This window comes from Haliotis rubra, unplaced genomic scaffold, assembly GCF_003918875.1.
Source record: "Haliotis rubra isolate DU_JTF1 unplaced genomic scaffold, ASM391887v1 Scf421, whole genome shotgun sequence".
Lineage (NCBI taxonomy): Eukaryota > Metazoa > Mollusca > Gastropoda > Lepetellida > Haliotidae > Haliotis > Haliotis rubra.
This window is the reverse complement of record NW_025767104.1, coordinates 578,002-600,353: the sequence shown is the minus strand read 5'-3', so window position 1 is coordinate 600,353 and position 22,352 is coordinate 578,002. Positions and strand designations below refer to the sequence as shown.

Sequence of the window (22,352 nt, the reverse complement as noted above, 5' to 3'; positions counted from 1 at the left end):
TGGCAGAGGGGAAGAATGTTGCTGGGGTTGGCAGAGGGAGGAATATTGCTGTGGTTGGCAGAGAGAAGGAATATTGCTGTGGTTGGCAGAGGGGAGGAATATTGCTGGGTTTGGCAGAGGGGAGGAATATTGCTGGGGTTGGCAGAGGGAAGGAATATTGCTGGGGTTGGCAGAGAGAGAGGAATATTGCTGGGGTTGGCAGAGAGGAGGAATATTGCTGGGGTTGGCAGAGGGGAGGAATATTGCTGGGTTTGGCAGAGAGGAGGAATATTGCTGTGGTTTTCAGAGAGAAGGAATATTGCTGGGTTTGGCAGAGAGGAGAAATATTGCTGTGGTTGGGAGGGGAGGAATATTGCTGGGGTTGGCAGAGGAGGAATATTGCTGGGGTTGGCAGAGAGAAGGAATATTGCTGGGGTTGGCAGAGGGAGGAATATTGCTGGGGTTGGCAGAGAGGAGGAATATTGCTGGGGTTGGCAGAGGGAGGAATATTGCTGGGGTTGGCAGAGGAGGAATATTGCTGGGGTTGGCAGAGGGGAGGAATATTGCTGGGGTTGGCAGAGAGGAGGAATATTGCTGGGGTTGGCAGAGGGAGGAATATTGCTGGGGTTGGCAGAGAGGAGGAATATTGCTGGGGTTGGCAGAGGGAGGAATATTGCTGGGGTTGGCAGAGGGAGGAATATTGCTGGGTTTGGCAGAGGGAGGAATATTGCTGGGGTTGGCAGAGAAGGAATATTGCTGGGGTTGGCAAAAAGGAGGAATATTGCTGGGGTTGGCAGAGGAGGAATATTGCTGGGGTTGGCAAAGAGGAGGAATATTGCTGTGGTTGGCAGAGGGAGGAATATTGCTGGGGTTGGCAGAGAGGAGGAATATTGCTGGGGTTGGCAGAGAAGGAATATTGCTGGGGTTGGCAGAGAGGAGGAATATTGCTGGGGTTGGCAGAGGAGGAATATTGCTGGGGTTGGCAAAGAGGAGGAATATTGCTGGGGTTGGCAGAGGAGGAATATTGCTGGGGTTGGCAGAGGGAGGAATATTGCTGGGGTTGGCAAAAAGGAGGAATATTGCTGGGGTTGGCAGAGAGGAGGAATATTGCTGGGGTTGGCAAAGAGGAGGAATATTGCTGGGTTTGGCAGAGGAGGAATATTGCTGTGGTTGGGAGGGAGGAATATTGCTGGGGTTGGCAGAGAGGAGGAATATTGCTGTGGTTGGGAGGGGAGGAATATTGCTGGGGTTGGCAAAAAGGAGGAATATTGCTGGGGTTGGCAGAGGGGAGGAATATTGCTGGGGTTGGCAGAGAGAAGGAATATTGCTGGGGTTGGCAAAGAGGAGGAATATTGCTGGGGTTGGCAGAGGGAGGAATATTGCTGGGGTTGGCAAAGAGGAGGAATATTGCTGGGGTTGGCAGAGAGAAGGAATATTGCTGGGGTTGGCAAAGAGGAGGAATATTGCTGGGGTTGGCAGAGGGAGGAATATTGCTGGGGTTGGCAGAGGGGAGGAATATTGCTGGCAACATGGGAGTGAGTGAGTGAGTGAGTTTGATTTTATGCCGCTTTTAGCAATATTCTAGCAATATCACGGCAGGGGACACCAGAGGCAACATGGGAGCATTTCAGGGGCTGACAACAGGAGAACCTTGCTGGAGTTTGGAACAGGAAAATATTGCTGTGGCTTAAAAAAGGAGAACATTATGGCATGACTTTGCAAGCAGTGAGTTTAGTAACAATGGTATAACAACAAATTATTCAATATGCACAATGTGGCCAATCTGCTGGTGCAGTTATGTTCCTTTCAGATCTATTTTTACTGATCATATACAAGCAGCACATATATATGAACCCAACTTCATTGAATAATGTATGAAAGCAGTAAGTCAGGCTTGTTATTACTGAAACACATGTTGCTGCAGACACCTTTCAGTTTGTGGCATCTGTGATGTGACACACTTAAACAGCAAATGGACACGCAAAGAAGAAGTTACCTGAAACAGTTGTTTACTCAAAACAATTTTAGCAGAATCAATTTCTTAGTAAATGACTACACATTTGGTTAAGAATACCCAATAATTTGGAGTCAGGAAGAAAAAATATGTTGAATATCAAACCCCCCTCTCCCAACCCCTTCTGCCCAAATCAATACCCACTGTGAATAGTACCATATGAATAGGTATTCAGCGGTTCAAAATGTTATCAGGAGCTCTGGATTTATCGCTAATGATTGTAAAACACTGGAAGGTTCCCTGATCGCTTTCAGCTTTGTACTCTGTAGAGCATGATCAAAGGATTACATTTACGTCTGTAAAGCTAAAGGTGTAGTTGGTAGAGTTGATGCTTATATGATATTTATTGGGAAAACATGTTTTTAATAACAACTTCAGGTATGTTGCAGTAGGCCATCCATATTTTGTATGTGTTTCTCATCTCAAACCTCAGTCAGCTAAAAGTGATGGGCAAAAAGAGCAAGCATAATAAATATGAATGGAATTTATGTTTGTCCATAATTGTGTAACTCATAGTTTTACACAGTGTTCACATGTGTGTCCAGTACTCACTAGTGGTGATCTGATTAATTGAAATAATCGAAGATTGGTCGCAGTGACTAAACGACCAAACAATCGAAAAAGGTTTTCTCGTAATCGAACACGACCAATTTTGGAACACTTGTTTGCATTAACAATATTTTTCACAAGGCTGGTTTTGTCTGTGTCATTAAATTTACATTTCGTAAGCACTACAAGCTCGTTCCAAGTCATGACTGAATTTATCTGAAAGAATCCAGGAAATATGTGTTCCTAACATACTAATCATCATTTAAATATGCGAAATTTGCAAATGGACTTTAAGCAATTTGCAAAAAAACAAACAAATTACTACATGTTTTTTCTTTATTTTTTTTGTGTGCATTAACAAAAATAAAAGGGACATTTAATAAATGATGTGCTAACCAATTATTTTCGTAATTGATCGGTTGTTATGGACCAATCATCAATTATTAGATTTTAACCAATTCCCAACACTAGTACTCACGGACGTGGAGAATGGGAAGATAAAAAGAATTCACTGTGTCCAGATGGACCCACAATACTATTCACTCGGTACCCACATGAAATCTAAGACTTTGCTAAGTGTTTGGTAGTTTCTTCAGAGGAGATACGTGCATCATTTCATCCATCAGTCCACATGATCAATGATTCATTCCAGTCTCTAAGGAAATTATGAAAACACACAGTTCTCCACTCTGTTACTTCACAGGACCTTTGTATGGTCTGCAAAGACCCTTAAAACTAATAATTAGGGGCCCCCATGTTTGTGAGTCGCTTCGCTTCAGAAACACCTCGAAATATATGTAGATGCAGGGTTCCAGATAATTTTTCATGATCGGGAGTACGTACTCCTTATTTTTTCAATATAGGAGTACTGGAAAACAATAAGAGAACATTTAGAGTACTGAATGGAATTTAATGGCGTATCAGTAGTCTTGTGTTTCGTTTCATATATGCACCACAACATTGCTACTCTTGTGTAAACAGGTCAGTAAACAATAAAACAATACTGTCTGTCTGTAAATGATTCTGAAACTGTACACCATTGCTGTGGTCCGTATCTGCTACGTTTTTAAAATTGTTTCCTACCGTGCTTATTTTATATCCGTACATACGCCGATACGGCCCTTATCTGGAGCCCTGTAGATGGGGGGAAATTAAGCTGACCTGGGTTTTGCTGCAAGGGTAAGTGTATTTCCATAGCAGCCGGAAAAACTGAGAAATATTTATTTCACATTGGTGTGAAAATTCAGGGCAGGCAGGAGATGGGAAACACAGAAAAGATTTCAGAAAGCTTTAGTAATGTTTGATGTGGCATGGCCTCCCACGGATATGGGATGTGATGGTGCTCCATAATGTTGTACTTTCTCTTTTGTACTTACAGTACACCAATCAAACATTGATTTTACTATGCCATTCCCCTCAGTGTCAATCTCTATTGAAGCAGGATTTTCAAAATTATCTAGGAAATGGCATTCAGTGAAGGGGCGCAGTGGGTGAGCTGGCTAAGGCCATCGAGGTTGAGGTGTCTGAATCGAGCCAACCTGTGACGGGGTGTAAAAACCTTGGAGTCAAGTTTGTGTGCAGACTCTTTCAGTGTTGTCACAACCCGTAGTGTACATGACCTCCTGAGAGGGTATGTATGTCCCAAAACTTTCAAAGTACAATTAAACTTACCAACTCTTTAGAACGTAGTATTTTTGGTATTTTTAATTTTGGCTAAGTTTTCCTACAATTGCCAGCGGCTGAAGGGATGATGTAAATCCAACTAGGGTCCATGCAGCAGGTAGCAAAGGTACTGTAAGTCCCCATGGTCTCTGGTATTGTGATCAGCCTTCAGTTGCTGGTGATCTATAGCCCCGTTTTATATTGTATTGTTGTCTATAGTGATCTATTTTTATGATAGCGTACTAGTTTTAAATTAAGAGCTGTGGTATTCTAGTAGTTTTACTGTCCTTCGATGACAGGTTTTTATTATCTCAATTTATTTTTTATTGATTTGAATTACATTGTTCTCGTCACGATATGGCTGAGATAATGCCGATGTGACGTTAAATCTTAACTCACTCACTCACCCTAGTGTACAGTACACAACCCTTAACCCTGTGCACTTAAAAGAACCTACGAATCCGTTGGTATATGACCAGATGGTGGCCACATGAATACGTGCAAACACCTAGTTGCGGGTACAGCGAAATGCAGTGAACTTGGACAAAGTACTGTGACTATGTGTCCCAGTCCACCCAGCTGTGAATGGGTACCTCGTAAGGATGGGAAAGCTGCAATAACTCGGTGTGCCTTGTGACAGCAAGAGTTGTATGATCCCCAGGGAGTTGAGATTGATAATACGATGTGCCATTGAGATTGACATCCAATGATCGAGGGGAAAAAACCCAGCGCCTTGAGCATGCACTAGTTACGTGGATATGTGCGCTATATAAATATCCTATAATATAATAATAAAATAATAATATTTATATTAGGGCTAAATTCAAAATCTTTTTTATTCCCTGCCTCGCGTTTAGGTCCCAGTTAGGTTTGGTGACCTTGACCTTCATTTCAAGGTCCCAAGGGGACTTTAACGTGTTACCCTTGTCAGCGAGATATCTCAAGAACCATTCTCTGGATTTTCTTCATATTCAACACCAAGCTTTATCTAGGGAAGTCGATTAAATTGACCTTCACCTAATTTTCAAAGTCATGGCGACACTCTGAAGATTTCAGCATGTTAAGCTGCATGTTAAGCTTGTCAGCGAGATACCTCAAGAACCGTTCACTGGATTTTCTTCATACACTTTCAAGACTTCCCTTGAATGTTTTTCAATATACAATTTCCTTATTACTATTTTTGCATATTTCATACACTAAGACATTCACGTCAAGGTCAAAGTGAGTCTTGAAAATATTTTGTGCTTGAACAACTACAGAGCAAGATATCAAGAGAGGTTGACTGGTCATGTTTTTGTTTACATTTAACTTCATCTTAAATTACGATAATTTCACTTTCATTACTTTATTAGTTTGTTTTGATAATTTGTGGGGGAATTATGTCACCTTAGTGACAATGCTTGTTCAAATCTGTCTTATCTTCAGTTATCATAAATATGATCATTTCAGCATGTTTCAGTTTTATTTTTCAAATTTAAGAAACATATCTATTAATAATCTTGAATCCTTCAGTGAAATTTGTAAGCTATCTAAGTGTAATGTGAATTGTTCTTCTTTGTAGATGATTGATCCATACAAGCCTAAAAGTATTCACAATTTTCATTTGGCTTCAAGTTTTTGTCAGCGCTTAGGAATTTAAATAAAAGAAGATGATTTTACCATGATTGTTGGAATTACTACTATGACTATAGACTTACATAGATTAGTCTGTCTCACAGACTCCCTGAACTGAAATATTTTCCCTTCCATCCCTTTCTGGAATGCTAATGTATTAATGAAGCAAGTCTGGATTTCCTTAGGTTCAGGAAACAAACAACTTTTAAGTGCAAGGTGCAATTTCACTATTTACACTGTGTGCATGTTGACAATCATCTACCGATAATCTCCAGGGTATATCACGTTACGATCACTCTCCAATATACCCTGGATGCATCCACGTCCGATGATTTTATTACCTCCCTTGGCTGGCATTTTATCCAATCAGGTGTCTACACTGGGAAGTTGAGCGAACCAATCACAACTCACTTTCGCTACTTAAATGATCTAACTGTTTGAACTTGGCAACACAATTGATGCAGAGGTACTCTGAAAGAGGTAGAAGGAGTTCTTTTATATATTTTTTTAAAGTCTCAGATCTGTCAATTTGTCTGTATTATTTCATGAAAAATCTGAGTGGCACTGCGAACAGACCTTCGTGACTTTGTTGACACTGGCAAGCTGGATGTAACGGCGACTTAGCTGATTGGCTACTGTGAGAATGCGGAGCCAGCAAAGGGAGGTAATATAATTATCAGGCCAAACCGTGGATGCATCCAGAGTATAGTGGAGAGTGATCGTAACGTATACCCTGGATGATTATCGAGACGATGGTAACAATGGCTAGGGCAGTTACCTTCAGTAACAGGTTGCACCTGGTGTGGTAACAATAAATCCTCCAGCATCTTATAGCTGTCATCGTGGTGTTTTAGTTGGGAAGTAAGTGACTGGAAGTATCGTTTCCCACCTCCGGTGACTTGTTACAGCATAAACATTTGTGTAAACATAAATCAGTTATGCAGCAGAAATTATGTGCTGAGATTTGTAAATAAAGGTAATGCAAAATTGAAAGCGGAATCATTTATCATCAATGGGGCCAGGTTTTGTTGAATGTATCTGATACTGAGAACTTGTTATGAAAATTACTGAACAAGTATTTATGTTTTATACTTTTTAGAACCAGTGACATTACTTTATGGTGCAACCAAATTATTTATGGTGCAGACAGACCTGTAAGCCAGGTTACACTTGGTACTGAGAAAAACACCGAAATCGCATCCTGAAGTGTGAGTGGAGCTCTAGTGAGATGTGAGATTCGGAAGCTGTGAAAAACTTTGGACATGGTTTATTTAGGGCTATAGGGGCGGTGGGGTAGCCTAATGGTTAAAGCGTTGGCTCGTCACGCCGGGTTCGAATCCCCACATGGGCACAATGTGTGAAGCCCATTTCTGGTGTCCCCTGCCGTGATGTTGCTGGAATATTGCTAAAAGCGGCGTAAAACCAAACTCAGTCAGTCAGTATTTAGGGCTATAGCATTACAGTCAAGTCTTGGTGGAAATGTACAAAATGTGGTTCAAGGACATTGAGCTGGACTACCAGGACTACTGAATTACATGTTATGCCATAACAAATTCATTAGTTCTTTCATCCTGATTCTCACAACTTTGACCTCTTGACCCATGACCCACACCATCCAGAGTACACTGAGCTTTGATGGTTGAGTTCCTCTGAGTCTCACTGGCAATTAATCCAATTATCCACCAATTGGTGAAATTTGCAGATGTACTGATTCTCTGCCGTAACCATGGTAACCTAGAATCACATTGCCAGGAGAGTTCCCTCTAATTGCTGTATACATGGTTATGAGATAAACGCTCTTATTTTCATATTGTGTTCACAGTGTTTCGCAGGTCATTGTGTTGGCATCACACCATGTTGGCGCGTGACAAGCTGCAATGTGTTGGCCTTTATGTATAATCCTAATTAAATCAATCAGTCTTATTGACTCATTTACTGATCAGGGCATGGGACCACCTAGTCTCAAAACTGGAATGACTGGGCCAGTCAGAAATTAAGAATTATTCCTTATTATTTTTATTTGTTATATATTTAAATAAGGCCAGACCAATTTTATTTCTTGTTTTACGGATATTTGTCCTGAGAAAACCTAAAGGCAGGAGGGGGGAAAAAAATATAAAAAATCACCAGTCAAACTAATATTCCTCCTAAATATTCAAAGTATGTTACTTTTGGCAATTTATGAAGTGTATATCTGGCAAAAAACAATCTAAAAACAAAATTGCTTGTATGTTTACATTTTTGACCAATAAAAACATTAGGATTTTATTTTTTGAGCGGGGAAAATTATATTATATTTTTTTTCTAATTCTTGAAAAAATACGACAGGCAGATCCGTAAAACAAGAAATAAAATTGGTCTGGCCTAAGATAACTTTATTTCTGGTACTTATTGTTAGTCTACTGTCCACCAGGAATAACTTCACTGATTGTTCCAAAATTTGGGAAGAATAAAACAGGTGTCTTCAAAGTGTGGTCTAGTGTACAGTATACAACCCTGTGCACTTAAAAAGAACCCACTGAATCCACCAAAGAGGTAAAAGATATAGGAGTCAACACCGAGTTCACCAAAGAGGTAAACATAGTTTCCACCAAAGAGAGGTAAACATAAAACATTTTCACCTAAGAGGTAAACAGGTTGCAAAGTAGGTAAACATAGTTTCACCAAAGAGGTAAACATAGTTTCACCTAAGAGGTAAACGTAGTTTCACCAAAGAGGTAAACATAGTTTCACCAAAGAGAAACATTCACCAAAGAGGTAAACATAGTTTCACCTAAAGAGGTAAACATAGTTTCACCAAAGAGGTAAACATAGTTTCACCAAAGAGTTCACCAAAGAGGTAAACATAGTTTCACCAAAGAGGTAAACATAGTTTCACCAAAGAGTTCACCAAAGAGGTAAACATAGTTTCACCAAAGAGGTAAACATAGTTTCACCAAAGAGGTAAACATAGTTTCACCAAAGAGGTAAACGAGGTAAAATTTCACCAAAGAGGTAAACGTATAGTTTCACCAAAGAGGTAAAACGTGTCAGTTTCACCAAAGAGGTAAACGATAGTTTCACCAAAGAGGTAAACATAGTTTCAAAGAGGTAAAAATGTTTCAGTACAATGCAGTACAGCCCTACTCACCTCACTCTCTATTGTTATATTGGCTGGTATAATTCTCGCCTGGTATTTTCAGGATGTTTACTGCAGTGTTCTAAGTTACGGGATGGGATTTTGACTCTTCCATCTCATTGGATATGGTGACCCGTGATCATCCGGATCAGAATTGGTCTACAGAAGCCAATGCTGGTTGTAAGAGGCGACAAAGGGGATCAGATGGTCAGGCTCGCTGACTTGGTTGACACATGTCATCGTTTCCCAAATGTGTAGATCAATGCTCATTCTGTTGATCACTGGATTGTCTGGCCCAGATTCGATTATTTACAGACCGCTGCCATATAGCTGGAATCAATTGCTGAGTGTGGCGTTAAACAACCAACTTATGGATATGGCAGGAAAACCTCATGGCTTCTTCCAAAACCTTCTGGTTCCTCGAAACATTATTTGCATAGTTTTGCCGTACACAAAGTGTTCAATAAAAGGGTCTTATTGATCATTTAGTAGCAGGCCACCTGATCAGTAAGGATGAAACTTCACATGGTTGTCCCTCCCTAAGATGAATTTGTTTAGTAGGTTCAAATCTGATTTTCATTATTCTTACCTGTATCTGGCTGTCACTCAGATGTTACTTTCCACTGTATGTGAAACTGGTATGTATGGAATACTACGGTAAATCTCAACAAGCTTTCAACAACTATTTCCCCTTTTGTGATTTGAGGGGTTGTATTTTTGGCGTTTTGGTAATATTAGGCCATACCAATTTTTTTTTGTTGTTTACAGATATTTGTCCTCAGAAAACCTAAAGGCAGGAGGGAAGAAAAATAAAATAAAAATCACCAGTCAAAGTAATATTCCTTTTAAATACTAAAATTATTTTACTTTTGGCAATTTATGAAGTGTATATGGGGCAAAAAAACAATCTAAAACATTTTCTTGCACATTTACGTTTTTCTCCAATAAAAATATTAACATTTTATTTTTGAGGTGGGGGAAATTAATTTTTATTTTTTTTCTTATTCTTGAAAAAATATGACCGGCGGATCCGTAAAACAAGAAATAAAATTGGTCTGGCCTTATGAATGATTTCCTTGATTTAACAATTACACTTTTACTGCATGTACTATGCCCCTTTATCTCTAGATCTTAGAAGGAGACCACCTCCGTGGTGTAGTGGTTAGAGCGTCCACCCGGAGAGCGGAAGGTCGCGGGTTCGATCCCCGACCGCGTCATACCAAAACACGTTAAAATATGGTACTTGTTGGTCCCTGCCTGGCACTCGGCATTAATGGGTACAACAAGGACTGGTCAGCTCGGATTCAGTATAGTGTGTCTGAGTGGGGTATTCATGCTTCACTGCGGCATGGTATCTCAGTGGGCTAGCACTATAAAACCAGCTTAAGTCTGGGCTAGTACAAGCAGCCACACATACACATACACACGCATGCACGTCGTCATATGAGCGAATTATTCTCAAGTACGACGTAAAACCCAATTTCACCTCACCTCACAAAGATGTTACTTTCCACTGTATGTGAAACTGGTATGTATGGAATACTAAATCTCAACAAGCTTTCAACAACTATGTCCCCTTTTCGGATTTGGAGGGTTGTATTTTTTTTGCGTTTTGGCAATATTAGGCCATACCAATTTTATTTCTTGTTTACAGATATTTGTCCTCAGAAAACCTAAAGGCAGGAGGGAAGAAAAATAAAAATAAAAATCACCAGTCAAAGTAATATTCCTTTTAAATACTAAAATTATTTTACTTTTGGCAATTTATGAAGTGTATATGGGGCAAAAAACAATCTAAAAACATTTTCTTGCACATTTACGTTTTTCGCCAATAAAAATATTAACATTTTATTTTTTGAGCAGGGAAAATTAATTATTATTTTTTTTCTTATTCTTGAAAAAATATGACCGGCGGATCCGTAAAACAAGAAATAAAATCGGTCTGGCCTTATGAATGTTTACCTTGATTTAGCAATTACGCTTTTACTGCATGTACTATGCCCCTTTATCTCTAGATCTTAGAAGGAATTCTGAGACAGTCATTTTGGTTGCATGTTCATGGCTCGTCTTTTAAAAAAATATTGTGCTTAATTGTCTGGCTGTAATGTTTTTTTGTTAAGATGTTTTAGATATCAGATTTCACAGATTTTTTTGTGATCTTTTTCTTTAAAAAATGATAGTAGTAGATAAAGGAACAATGTTGGAATTAGTTACATGTTTTAACAGTGCTTAAGCTTGTGTTCTAAATGTTAAGTCCCGGGCTTTAACCTCTTCTCCCATTAATGGCCCAGACTGGAAGTGTTTAGACCGCAAACAACTTTACAATATTGGGCACCATGACAGCAAATCAATTTAGCTGCATGAATATTGACCATATCGCCTATATGACAGAGACATTGTTGCTTCTCTCCATTGAATATTCTGCAGTGACTCCTGTTATGATGGTTGTCTGGCTGGTGTGTATTGACCATGTTGACACACAGTCTGATATGAGACTCGTGTTAGTAACACTGTTACACACTGGAGGAGTGGTGGGGGGTTGAGTTGGCAGAGAGGAGGAATGTTGATGTGGTTGGCAGAGGGGAGGAATGTTGCTGGTGTTGGCAGCGGGGAGGAATGTTTCTGTGGTTGGCAGAGGGGAAGAATGTTGCTGGGGTTGGCAGAGGGAGGAATATTACTGTGGTTGGCAGAGAGAAGGAATATTGCTGGGGTTGGCAGAGGGAGGAATATTGCTGTGGTTGGCAGAGGGGAGGGTTGGCAATATTGCTGGGGTTGGCAGAGGGAGGAATATTGCTGGGTTTGGCAGAGAGGAGAAATATTGCTGTGGTTTGGAGGGAGAGGAATATTGCTGTGGTTGGCAGAGGGAGGAATATTGCTGTGGTTGGCAGAGGAGAAGGAATATTGCTGGGGTTGGCAGAGGGAGGAATATTATTGCTGTGGTTTTCAGAGAGAAGGAATATTGCTGGGGTTTGGCAGAGAGGAGAAATATTGCTGTGGTTGGGAGGGGAGGAATATTGCTGGGGTTGGCAGAGAGGAGGAATATTGCTGTGGTTTTCAGAGAGAAGGAATATTGCTGGGTTTGGCAGAGAGGAGAAATATTGCTGTGGTTGGGAGGGGAGGAGGAGATTATTGCTGGGGTTGGCAGAGAGGAGGAATATTGGGGTTGGGGTTGGCAGAGAGGAGGAGGAATATTGCTGGGTTTGGCAGAGAGGAGAAATATTGCTGGGGTTGGGAGGGAGGAGGAATATTGCTGGGGTTGGCAGAGAAGGAATATTGCTGGGAGGTTGGTTGGCAGAGGGAGGAATATTGCTGTGGTTTTCAGAGAGGAGGACTATTGCTGGGGTTTGGCAAAGAGGAGGAATATTGCTGGGGTTGGCAGAGGAGGAATATTGCAGGGGTTGGCAAAGAGGAGGAATATTGCTGGGGTTGGCAGAGGAGGAATATTGCTGGGGTTGGCAGAGGAGGAATATTGCAGGGGGTTGGCAAAGAGGAGAATATTGCTGGGGTTGGCAGAGAGGAGGAATATTGCTGTGGTTGGCAGAGAGGAGAAATATTGCTGGGTTTGGCAGAGGGAGAAATATTGCTGGGGTTGGCAGAGGGAGGAATATTGCTGGCAACATGGGATTGAGTGAGTGAGTGAGTTTGATTTTATGCAGCTTTTAGCAATATTCCAGCAATATCACGGGGTGGGACACCAGAGGCAACATGGGGAGCATTTCAGGGGCTGACAACAGGAGAACCTTGCTGGAGTTTGCAACAGAAAATATTGCTGTGGCTTAAAATGAGAACATTATGGCATGACTTTGCAAGCACTGAGTTAAGTAACAATGGTATAACAGCAAATTATTCAATATGCACAATGTGGCCAATCTGCTGGTGCAGTAATGTTCCTTTCAGATCTATTTTTACTGATCATATACAAGCAGCACATATATATATGAACCCTACTTCATTGAATAATGTATGAAAGCGCTAAGTCAGGCTTGTTATTACTAAAACACATGTTGCTGCAGACACCTTTCATTTTGTGGCATCTGTGATGTGACACACTTAAACAGCAAATGGACACGCAAAGAAGAAGTTACCTGAAACAGTTGTTTACTCAAAACAATTTTAGCAGAATCAATTTTTTAGTAAATGACTACACATTTGGTTAAGAATACCCAATAATTTGGAGTCAGGAAGAAAAATATGTTGAATATCAACCCCCTCTCCCAACCCCTTCTGCCCAAATCAATACCCACTGTGAATAGTACCATATGAATAGGTATTCAGCGGTTCAAAATGTTATCAGGAGCTCTGGATTTATCGCTAATGATTGTAAAACACTGGAAGGTTCCCTGATCGCTTTCAGCTTTGTACTCTGTAGAGCATGATCAAAGGATTACATTTACGTCTGTAAAGCTAAAGGTGTAGTTGGTAGAGTTGATGCTTATATGATATTTATTGGGAAAACATGTTTTTAATAACAACTTCAGGTATGTTGCAGTAGGCCATCCATATTTTGTATGTGTTTCTCATCTCAAACCTCAGTCAGCTAAAAGTGATGGGCAAAAAGAGCAAGCATAATAAATATGAATGGAATTTATGTTTGTCCATAATTGTGTAACTCATAGTTTTACACAGTGTTCACATGTGTGTCCAGTACTCACTAGTGGTGATCTGATTAATTGAAATAATCGAAGATTGGTCGCAGTGACTAAACGACCAAGCAATCGAAAAAAGGTTTTCTAAATGTCGAACCACGACCAATTTTTGGAACACTTGTTTGCATTAACAATATTTTTCACAAGGCTGGTTTTGTCTGTGTCATTAAATTTACATTTCGTAAGCACTACAAGCTCGTTCCAAGTCATGACTGAATTTATCTGAAAGAATCCAGGAAATATGTGTTCCTAACATACTAATCATCATTTAAATATGCGAAATTTGCAAATGGACTTTAAGCAATTTGCAAAAAACAAACAAATTACTACATGTTTTTTCTTTATTTTTTTTGTGTGCATTAACAAAAATAAAAGGGACATTTAATAAATGATGCTAACCAATTATTTTCGTAATTGATCGGTTGTTATGGACCAATCATCAATTATTAGATTTTAACCAATTCCCAACACTAGTACTCACGGACGTGGAGAATGGGAAGATAAAAAGAATTCACTGTGTCCAGATGGACCCACAATACTATTCACTCTACCCAGAAATCTAAGACTGCTAAGTGTTTGGTAGTTTCTTCAGAGGAGATGCGTGCATCATTTCATCCATCAGTCCACATGATCAATGATTCATTCCAGTCTCTAAGGAAATTATGAAAACACACAGTTCTCCACTCTGTTACTTCACAGGACCTTTGTATGGTCTGCAAAGACCCTTAAAACTAATAATTAGGGGCCCCCATGTTTGTGAGTCGCTTCGCTTCAGAAACACCTCGAAATATATGTAGATGCAGGGTTCCAGATAATTTTTCATGATCGTCAGTACGTACTCCTTATTTTTTCAATATAGGAGTACTGGAAAACAATAAGAGAACATTTAGAGTACTGAATGGAATTTAATGGCGTATCAGTAGTCTTGTGTTTCGATTTTCATATATGCACCACAACATTGCTACTCTTGTGTAAACAGGTCAGTAAACAATAAAACAATACTGTCTGTCTGTAAATGATTCTGAAACTGTACACCATTGCTGTGGTCCGTATCTGCTACGTTTTAAAATTGTTTCCTACCGTGCGGTATTTTTTATATCCGTTACATACACGCCGATCTGACCCTTATCTGGAGCCCTGTAGATGGGGAAATTAAGCTGACCTAGGTTTTGCTGCAAGGGTAAGTGTATTTCCATAGCAGCCGGAAAAACTGAGAAATATTTATTTCACATTGGTGTGAAAATTCAGGGCAGGCAGGAGATGGGAAACACAGAAAAGATTTCAGAAAGCTTTAGTAATGTTTGATGTGGCATGGCCTCCCACGGATATGGGATGTGATGGTGCTCCATAATGTTGTACTTTCTCTTTTGTACTTACAGTACACCAATCAAACATTGATTTTTACTATGCCATTCCCCTCAGTGTCAATCTCTATTGAAGCAGGATTTTCAAAATTATCTAGGAAATGGCATTCAGTGAAGGGGCGCAGTGGGTGAGCTGGCTAAGGCCATCGAGGTTGAGGTGTCTGAATCGAGCCAACCTGTGACGGGGTGTAAAAACCTTGGAGTCAAGTTTGTGTGCAGACTCTTTCAGTGTTGTCACAACCCGTAGTGTACATGACCTCCTGAGAGGGTATGTATGTCCCAAAACTTTCAAAGTACAATTAAACTTACCAACTCTTTAGAACGTAGTATTTTTGGTATTTTTAATTTTGGCTAAGTTTTCCTACAATTGCCAGCGGCTGAAGGGATGATGTAAATCCAACTAGGGTCCATGCAGCAGGTAGCAAAGGTACTGTAAGTCCCCATGGTCTCTGGTATTGTGATCAGCCTTCAGTTGCTGGTGATCTATAGCCCCGTTTTATATTGTATTGTTGTCTATAGTGATCTATTTTTATGATAGCGTACTAGTTTTAAATTAAGAGCTGTGGTATTCTAGTAGTTTTACTGTCCTTCGATGACAGGTTTTTATTATCTCAATTTATTTTTTATTGATTTGAATTACATTGTTCTCGTCCGCGATATGGCTGAGATAATGCCGATGTGACGTTAAATCTTAACTCACTCACTCACCCTAGTGTACAGTACACAACCCTTAACCCTGTGCGCTTAAAGAACCTCACGAATCCGTTGGTATATGACCAGATGGTGGCCACATGAATGTAATGCAAACACCTAGTTAGCGGTACAGCAGCGTGCAGTGAACTTGGACAAAGTACTGTGACTATGTGTCCCAGTCCACCCAGCTGTGAATGGGTACCTCGTAAGGATGGGAAAGCTGCAATAACTTCGGTGTGCCTTGTGGCAGCAAGAGTTGTATGATCCCAGGGAGTTGAGATTGATAATACGATGTGCCATTGAGATTGACATCCAATGATCGAGGGGAAAAAACCAAGCGCCTTGAGCATGCACTAGTTGCGTGGATATGTGCGCTATATAAATATCCTATAATATAATAATAAAATAATAATATTTATATTAGGGCTAAATTCAAAATCTTTTTTATTCCCCGCCTCGCGTTTAGGTCCCAGTTAGGTTTGGTGACCTTGACCTTCATTTCAAGGTCCCAAGGGGACTTTAACGTGTTACCCTTGTCAGCGAGATATCTCAAGAACCATTCTCTGGATTTTCTTCATATTCAACACCAAGCTTTATCTAGGGAAGGCACAGGGCCCAGTCGATTGAGTTGACCTTCACCTAATTTTCAAAGTCATGGCGACACTCTGAAGATTTCAGCATGTTAAGCTGCATGTTAAGCTTGTCAGCGAGATACCTCAAGAACCGTTCACTGGATTTTCTTCATACACTTTCAAGACTTCCCTTGAATGTTTTTCAATATACAATTTCCTTATTACTATTTTTGCATATTTCATACACTAAGACATTCACGTCAAGGTCAAAGTGAGTCTTGAAAATATTTGTGCGTTTGAACAACTACAGAGCAAGATATCAAGAGAGGTTGACTGGTCATGTTTTTGTTTACATTTAACTTCATCTTAAATTACGACCTTCACTTTCATTACTTTATTAGTTTGTTTTGATAATTTGTGGTGGGGAATTATGTCACCTTAGTGACAATGCTTGTTCAAATCTGTCTTATCTTCAGTTATCATAAATATGATCATTTCAGCATGTTTCAGTTTTATTTTTCAAATTTAAGAAACATATCTATTAATAATCTTGAATCCTTCAGTGAAATTTGTAAGCTATCTAAGTGTAATGTGAATTGTTCTTCTTTGTAGATGATTGATCCATACAAGCCTAAAAGTATTCACAATTTTTCATTGCTTCAAGTTTTTGTCAGCGTTAGGAATTTAAATAAAAAGAAGATGATTTTACCATGATTATTGGAATTACTACTATGACTATAGACTTACATAGATTAGTCTGTCTCACAGACTCCCTGAACTGAAATATTTTCCCTTCCATCCCTTTCTGGAATGCTAATGTATTAATGAAGCAAGTCTGGATTTCCTTAGGTTCAGGAAACAAACAACTTTTAAGTGCAAGGTGCAATTTCACTATTTACACTGTGTGCATGTTGACAATCATCCTCGATAATCTCCAGGGTATACGTTACGATCACTCTCCAATATACCCTGGATGCATCCACGGCCCGATGATTTTATTACCTCCCTTGGCTGGCATTTTATCCAATCAGGTGTCTACACTGGGAAGTTGAGCGAACCAATCACAACTCACTTTCGCTACTTAAATGATCTAACTGTTTGAACTTGGCAACACAATTGATGCAGAGGTACTCTGAAAGAGGTAGAAGGAGTTCTTTTATATATTTTTTTAAAGTCTCAGATCTGTCAATTTGTCTGTATTATTTCATGAAAAATCTGAGTGGCACTGCGAACAGACCTTCGTGACTTTGTTGACACTGGCAAGCTGGATGTAACGGCGACTTAGCTGATTGGCTACTGTGAGAATGCGGAGCCAGCAAAGGGAGGTAATATAATTATCAGGCCAAACCGTGGATGCATCCAGAGTATAGTGGAGAGTGATCGTAACGTATACCCTGGAGATTATCGAGGATGGTAACAATGGCTAGGGCAGGTTACCTTCAGTAACAGGTTGCACCTGGTGTGGGTAACAATAAATCCTCCAGCATCTTATAGCTGTCATCGTGTGTTTTAGTTGGGAAGTAAGTGACTGGAAGTAATACGTTTCACTCTCCGAGTGACTTGTTACAGCATAAACATTTGTGTAAACATAAATCAGTTATGCAGCAGAAATTATGTGGCTGAGATTTATAAATAAAGGTAATGCAAAATTGAAACGGAATCATTTATCATCAATGGGGCCAGGTTTTGTTGAATGTATCTGATACTGAGAACTTGTTATGAAAATTACTGAACAAGTATTTATGTTTTATACTTTTAGAACCAGTGACATTACTTTATGGTGCAACCAAATTATTTATGGTGCAGACAGACCTGTAAGCCAGGTTACACTTGGTACTGAGAAAAACACCGGAAATCGCATCCTGAAGTGTGAGTGGAGCTCTAGTGAGATGTGAGATTCGGAAGCTGTGAAAAACTTTGGACATGGTTTATTTAGGGCTATAGGGGCGGTGGGGTAGCCTAATGGTTAAAGCGTTGGCTCGTCACGCCGGGTTCGAATCCCCACATGGGCACAATGTGTGAAGCCCATTTCTGGTGTCCCCTGCCGTGATGTTGCTGGAATATTGCTAAAAGCGGCGTAAAACCAAACTCAGTCAGTCAGTATTTAGGGCTATAGCATTACAGTCAAGTCTTGGTGGAAATGTACAAAATGTGGTTCAAGGACATTGAGCTGGACTACCAGGACTACTGAATTACATGTTACGCCATAACAAATTCATTAGTTCTTTCATCCTGATTCTCACAACTTTGACCTCTTGACCCATGACCCACACCATCCAGAGTACACTGAGCTTTGATGGTTGAGTTCCTCTGAGTCTCACTGGCGATTAATCCAATTATCCACCAATTGGTGAAATTTGCAGATGTACTGATTCTCTGCCGTAACCATGGTAACCTAGAATCACATTGCCAGGAGAGTTCCCTCTAATTGTGGTATACAGGGTTATGAGATAAACACTCTCATTTTCATATTGTTACATGACAGTGTTTCGCATGAGGTCATTGTGTTGGCATCACTCCATGTCGGTGCCTCACAAGCTGCAATGTGTTGGCCTTTAGGTATAATCCTAATTAAATCAATCAGTCTTATTGACTCATTTACTGATCATGGCATGGGACCACCTAGTCCTAGAATAAATGAAGAAAGGCTTCAAACTCTAAACTGGAATGACTGGGCCAGTCTGAAATTAAGAATTAATCCTTATTATTTTTATTTGTTACCTATGTATATTAAAATAAGGCCAGACCAATTTTATTTCTTGTTTTATGGATATTTGTCCTGAGAAAACCTAAAGGCAGGAGGGAACGAAAATCAAATCAAATCACCAGTCTAACTAATATTCCTCCTAAATATTCAAATATGTTACTTTTGGGCAAAAAACAATCTAAAAACAAAATTTCTTGTATGTTTACATTTTTAGCCAATAAAAACATTAGGATTTTATTTTTTGAGCGGGGAAAATTATTTTATATTTTTTTTCTAATTCTTGAAAAAATATGACAGGCGGATCCGTAAAACAAGAAATAAAATTGGTCTGGCCTAAGATAACTTCATTTATGGTAGTCTACGGTCCACCAGGAATAACTTCACTGATTGTTCCCATTTGGGGAAGAATAAAACAGGTGTCTTCAAAGTGTGGTCTAGTGTACAGTACACAACCCTGTGCACTTAAAAGAACCCACGAATCCGTTGGTATATGACAAAATGATGGCCACATGAATACGTGCAAACACCTAGTTGCAGATACAGCAGTAAACTTGCAAAAAGTGTGTGAGTAAACTTGGACAAAGTGCTGTGACTATGTGTCCCAGTCCACCCAGCTGTGAATGGGTACCTCAATAATAATTTAAAAATGGGAAAGCCAGCAGGTATATATTTGTTATACAAGGCAACTGCCAGTGGCTGCAAGAGTTGTATGATCCCTAGGGAGTTGAGATTGACAATAAGATGTGCCTTGAGCATGCACTGGATATGTGCGGCCGTTACCATATAACAGGATATTGCTGAATTTTTAAATATCCAAACAAACTAAATGGATCGGCTTTTAGTACTCACTGACTGACTTGTCAAGTTGTTAAAGTCAAGTAAAATTGAAATGAAATTTATTATTTGTCATATTTGTGGTAATCAACACATATGAATCGTTTTTCACAATACCCTCCAATATCTGACCTTGATTTGAACATGAATTCTCTCAGTCAGCATATTTGGCTATAAAATTATTTTCTTCTCTGAATTTGCCAGACTGAGGAAACTGAACTGTACAGTTTACTGAAGTTTCATATTTATACTGAAAGTATTGAAACATCAATGCTGACTGGAAATTTTGTGCACTTTGTGACATTGTAAATTGTTACTTACAAGGAGAGCTACAATGCAGTGGCTCTATTTTCGGGTTGATGTTATGTGTCATTTTCTATTTATACTCCTGTTGGTTTCAGGAACAGAAAGAAGAAGACAAAGAGGATGAGCCAGACAAACCTAAGCTGAGTATTGTCAAAGATTCTGAGGTCATACAGGTGGAAATTACTGAAAACAACATGAAGCCCCAAAACACAGACTCGGAAGTCATTGAACAGAAACAACCTCTGAAAGCACCTGAAGATGAAAAACCTGACATACCCATTGAGCATGTCGTAGCCCCGATTGCCAGTTTCGAAACCATTGAACTGGATGACCAAGTCGATGGTGAAGGGGACAAGCCTGATAGGAAAAAAAGAACCAAAGAAGAGAATGGCACCACAAAACCGGAGGACGGAGATGTTAAGTCTAAACGAACAGGGACTGGACGAAGTCGACGCAGCGAGTGTTTATTCCCTGTTTATGGAGAGAGATTTTCGATACTACTTTCAGCACCCATACTGCAGGTTGTTTGTGGCGTATTTTGTAACGTTTTGCAATTTTCTCATTTACGCTGAGGATCCTGTTGCACACAGCCGTAAAGAATGTTCAATTCCAGTCATCGGAAATGACTTTGCTTTTGTATGCACCCGCTATCCGTCGAATGCATGGAGCCTGCTAAAGGTGTTTCTGTGGATTGTGGCAATAATAGTTGGATGCATTATTGGAAAACTCCTCTTTCATGAAATTGTTTTCAGTAAGTATTGGAATGATCATAAGGTAATTTGGGTGTTATTCTGGATCATTTTGAAATGATCACGATATATATGATGTTCATATGTGGTAAATGGAAAATGGAATATTGTTTCGAAATGGTTTTGGGGTATGATAATTAAAAAGTGTACAAATATTCTTATGGATTAAGAAAATTTTACATAGAATTTTTCGGTTAGCTTGTGGGTCAACAGTGGTAGACACCATGATTTCACAAGGTCGTTTGTGTATAATGAATGTTTTTTCTACCATACCAGTACAAGAGAACAAATTTGGGGTTTTGCAAAAGGGAACTGCCATGTTTAACTTTGCCTAACATGTTCAGACTTTATATTTAACTCAATGTTTCCATGGCCTGATCATTTTGCTGCTTTTGTAACAATCGGCAGTGTGGATTAATGTCATTGAACCTATTAATAGTTGAATAATACCGCTAATTATGATAATTGTCCATCTGATCCAATTGACTACAAACATGACAAACATGATAAATTTCCCAACAACTAATTCCTACTTGGGAAATGATTTGAGCTGAACACAGATAAAAATTCTTGTTCAGTTCACTTATGTAGCATAATCTCATTAAGTGTTCAGGAAAATACAAAATAGAGACGAATCACGGGCATTAGTTTCTTTTAGACAAATCATGAAAGGCAAAGGATCAAATTCAGGCTAATCGGGGATTCAAATTCCCCATTAGTGGTTCCAATCTGACAAGATTTTAAGATACAATATATTCTAGCTATGGAATGAGGATTGCATGCTCAGCACATATGTAGTTTGAATCTCTTCATGTAAGCATGTGAGAATTTTTCAGATGTTTTGGTAAGATTCTGCATCATGGTAGATCAAATATGACCAGTTTCTTTTTCAAGTTACCATGGTTACATTGGTATTTTGGTATCATGAATAGTAGTTTCTTTATAATCATTTTCAGGTTTCTTCCCTCTCTTATTTTGGAGACCCGTGATGGTCCGGGTTAGAATATTGGCCTTCAGTAACCCATGCTTGTCATAAGAGGCAACTAATGGGATCGGGTGGTCAGGGTCGCTGACTTGGTTAAAACATGTCATCGATTCCTAATTGCGCGGATCGGTGCTCATGGTGTTGATCACTGGATTGTCTGGTCCAGACTCGATTATTTACAGACCACCGCCATATAGCTGGAATATTGCTAAATATTGCTAAACTCACTCACTCACTCTTATTTTGGAAAACCATTCAACATTTTGGCCCAAATGCCGCCTTTCACGCTTCTAGTTTAGAAGTTCTTGACTCCGGAAGCCTACCAGACTGTCAAATTGGTCAGGCTGTGTGGCATTGTCCGGCATTGATCTCCCAATCAATAAACTGTTTAGGTCATTTTTATTCATTTCATTTATGTCCATTTCAAAATTACAGGTGAAGATTCGGGTTAGAATTGGTCTTCAGTAAGCCATGCTTGCCGTAAGAGGCGACTAACGGGATCAGGTGGTCAGGCTCACTGTTTTGGTTGACATATGTTATCGGTTCCCAATTGTGTAGAC

General features: G+C 39.6%; 1 protein-coding gene across 2 annotated transcripts in view; it reads left to right on the top strand.

Annotated features, from left to right (window-relative positions):
• The window catches only part of LOC124288640 (transmembrane protein 117-like), a 49,739-nt gene that overhangs the window by 16,388 nt on the left and 10,999 nt on the right, over positions 1-22,352 (top strand). For both annotated transcript variants that reach the window (XM_046725192.1, XM_046725193.1), the window contains exon 2: positions 20,154-20,809. In XM_046725192.1, coding sequence (XP_046581148.1) covers positions 20,386-20,809 — 424 coding nt within the window. In that variant the 5' untranslated portion in view covers positions 20,154-20,385. The remainder of the gene's footprint in view (positions 1-20,153; positions 20,810-22,352) is intronic.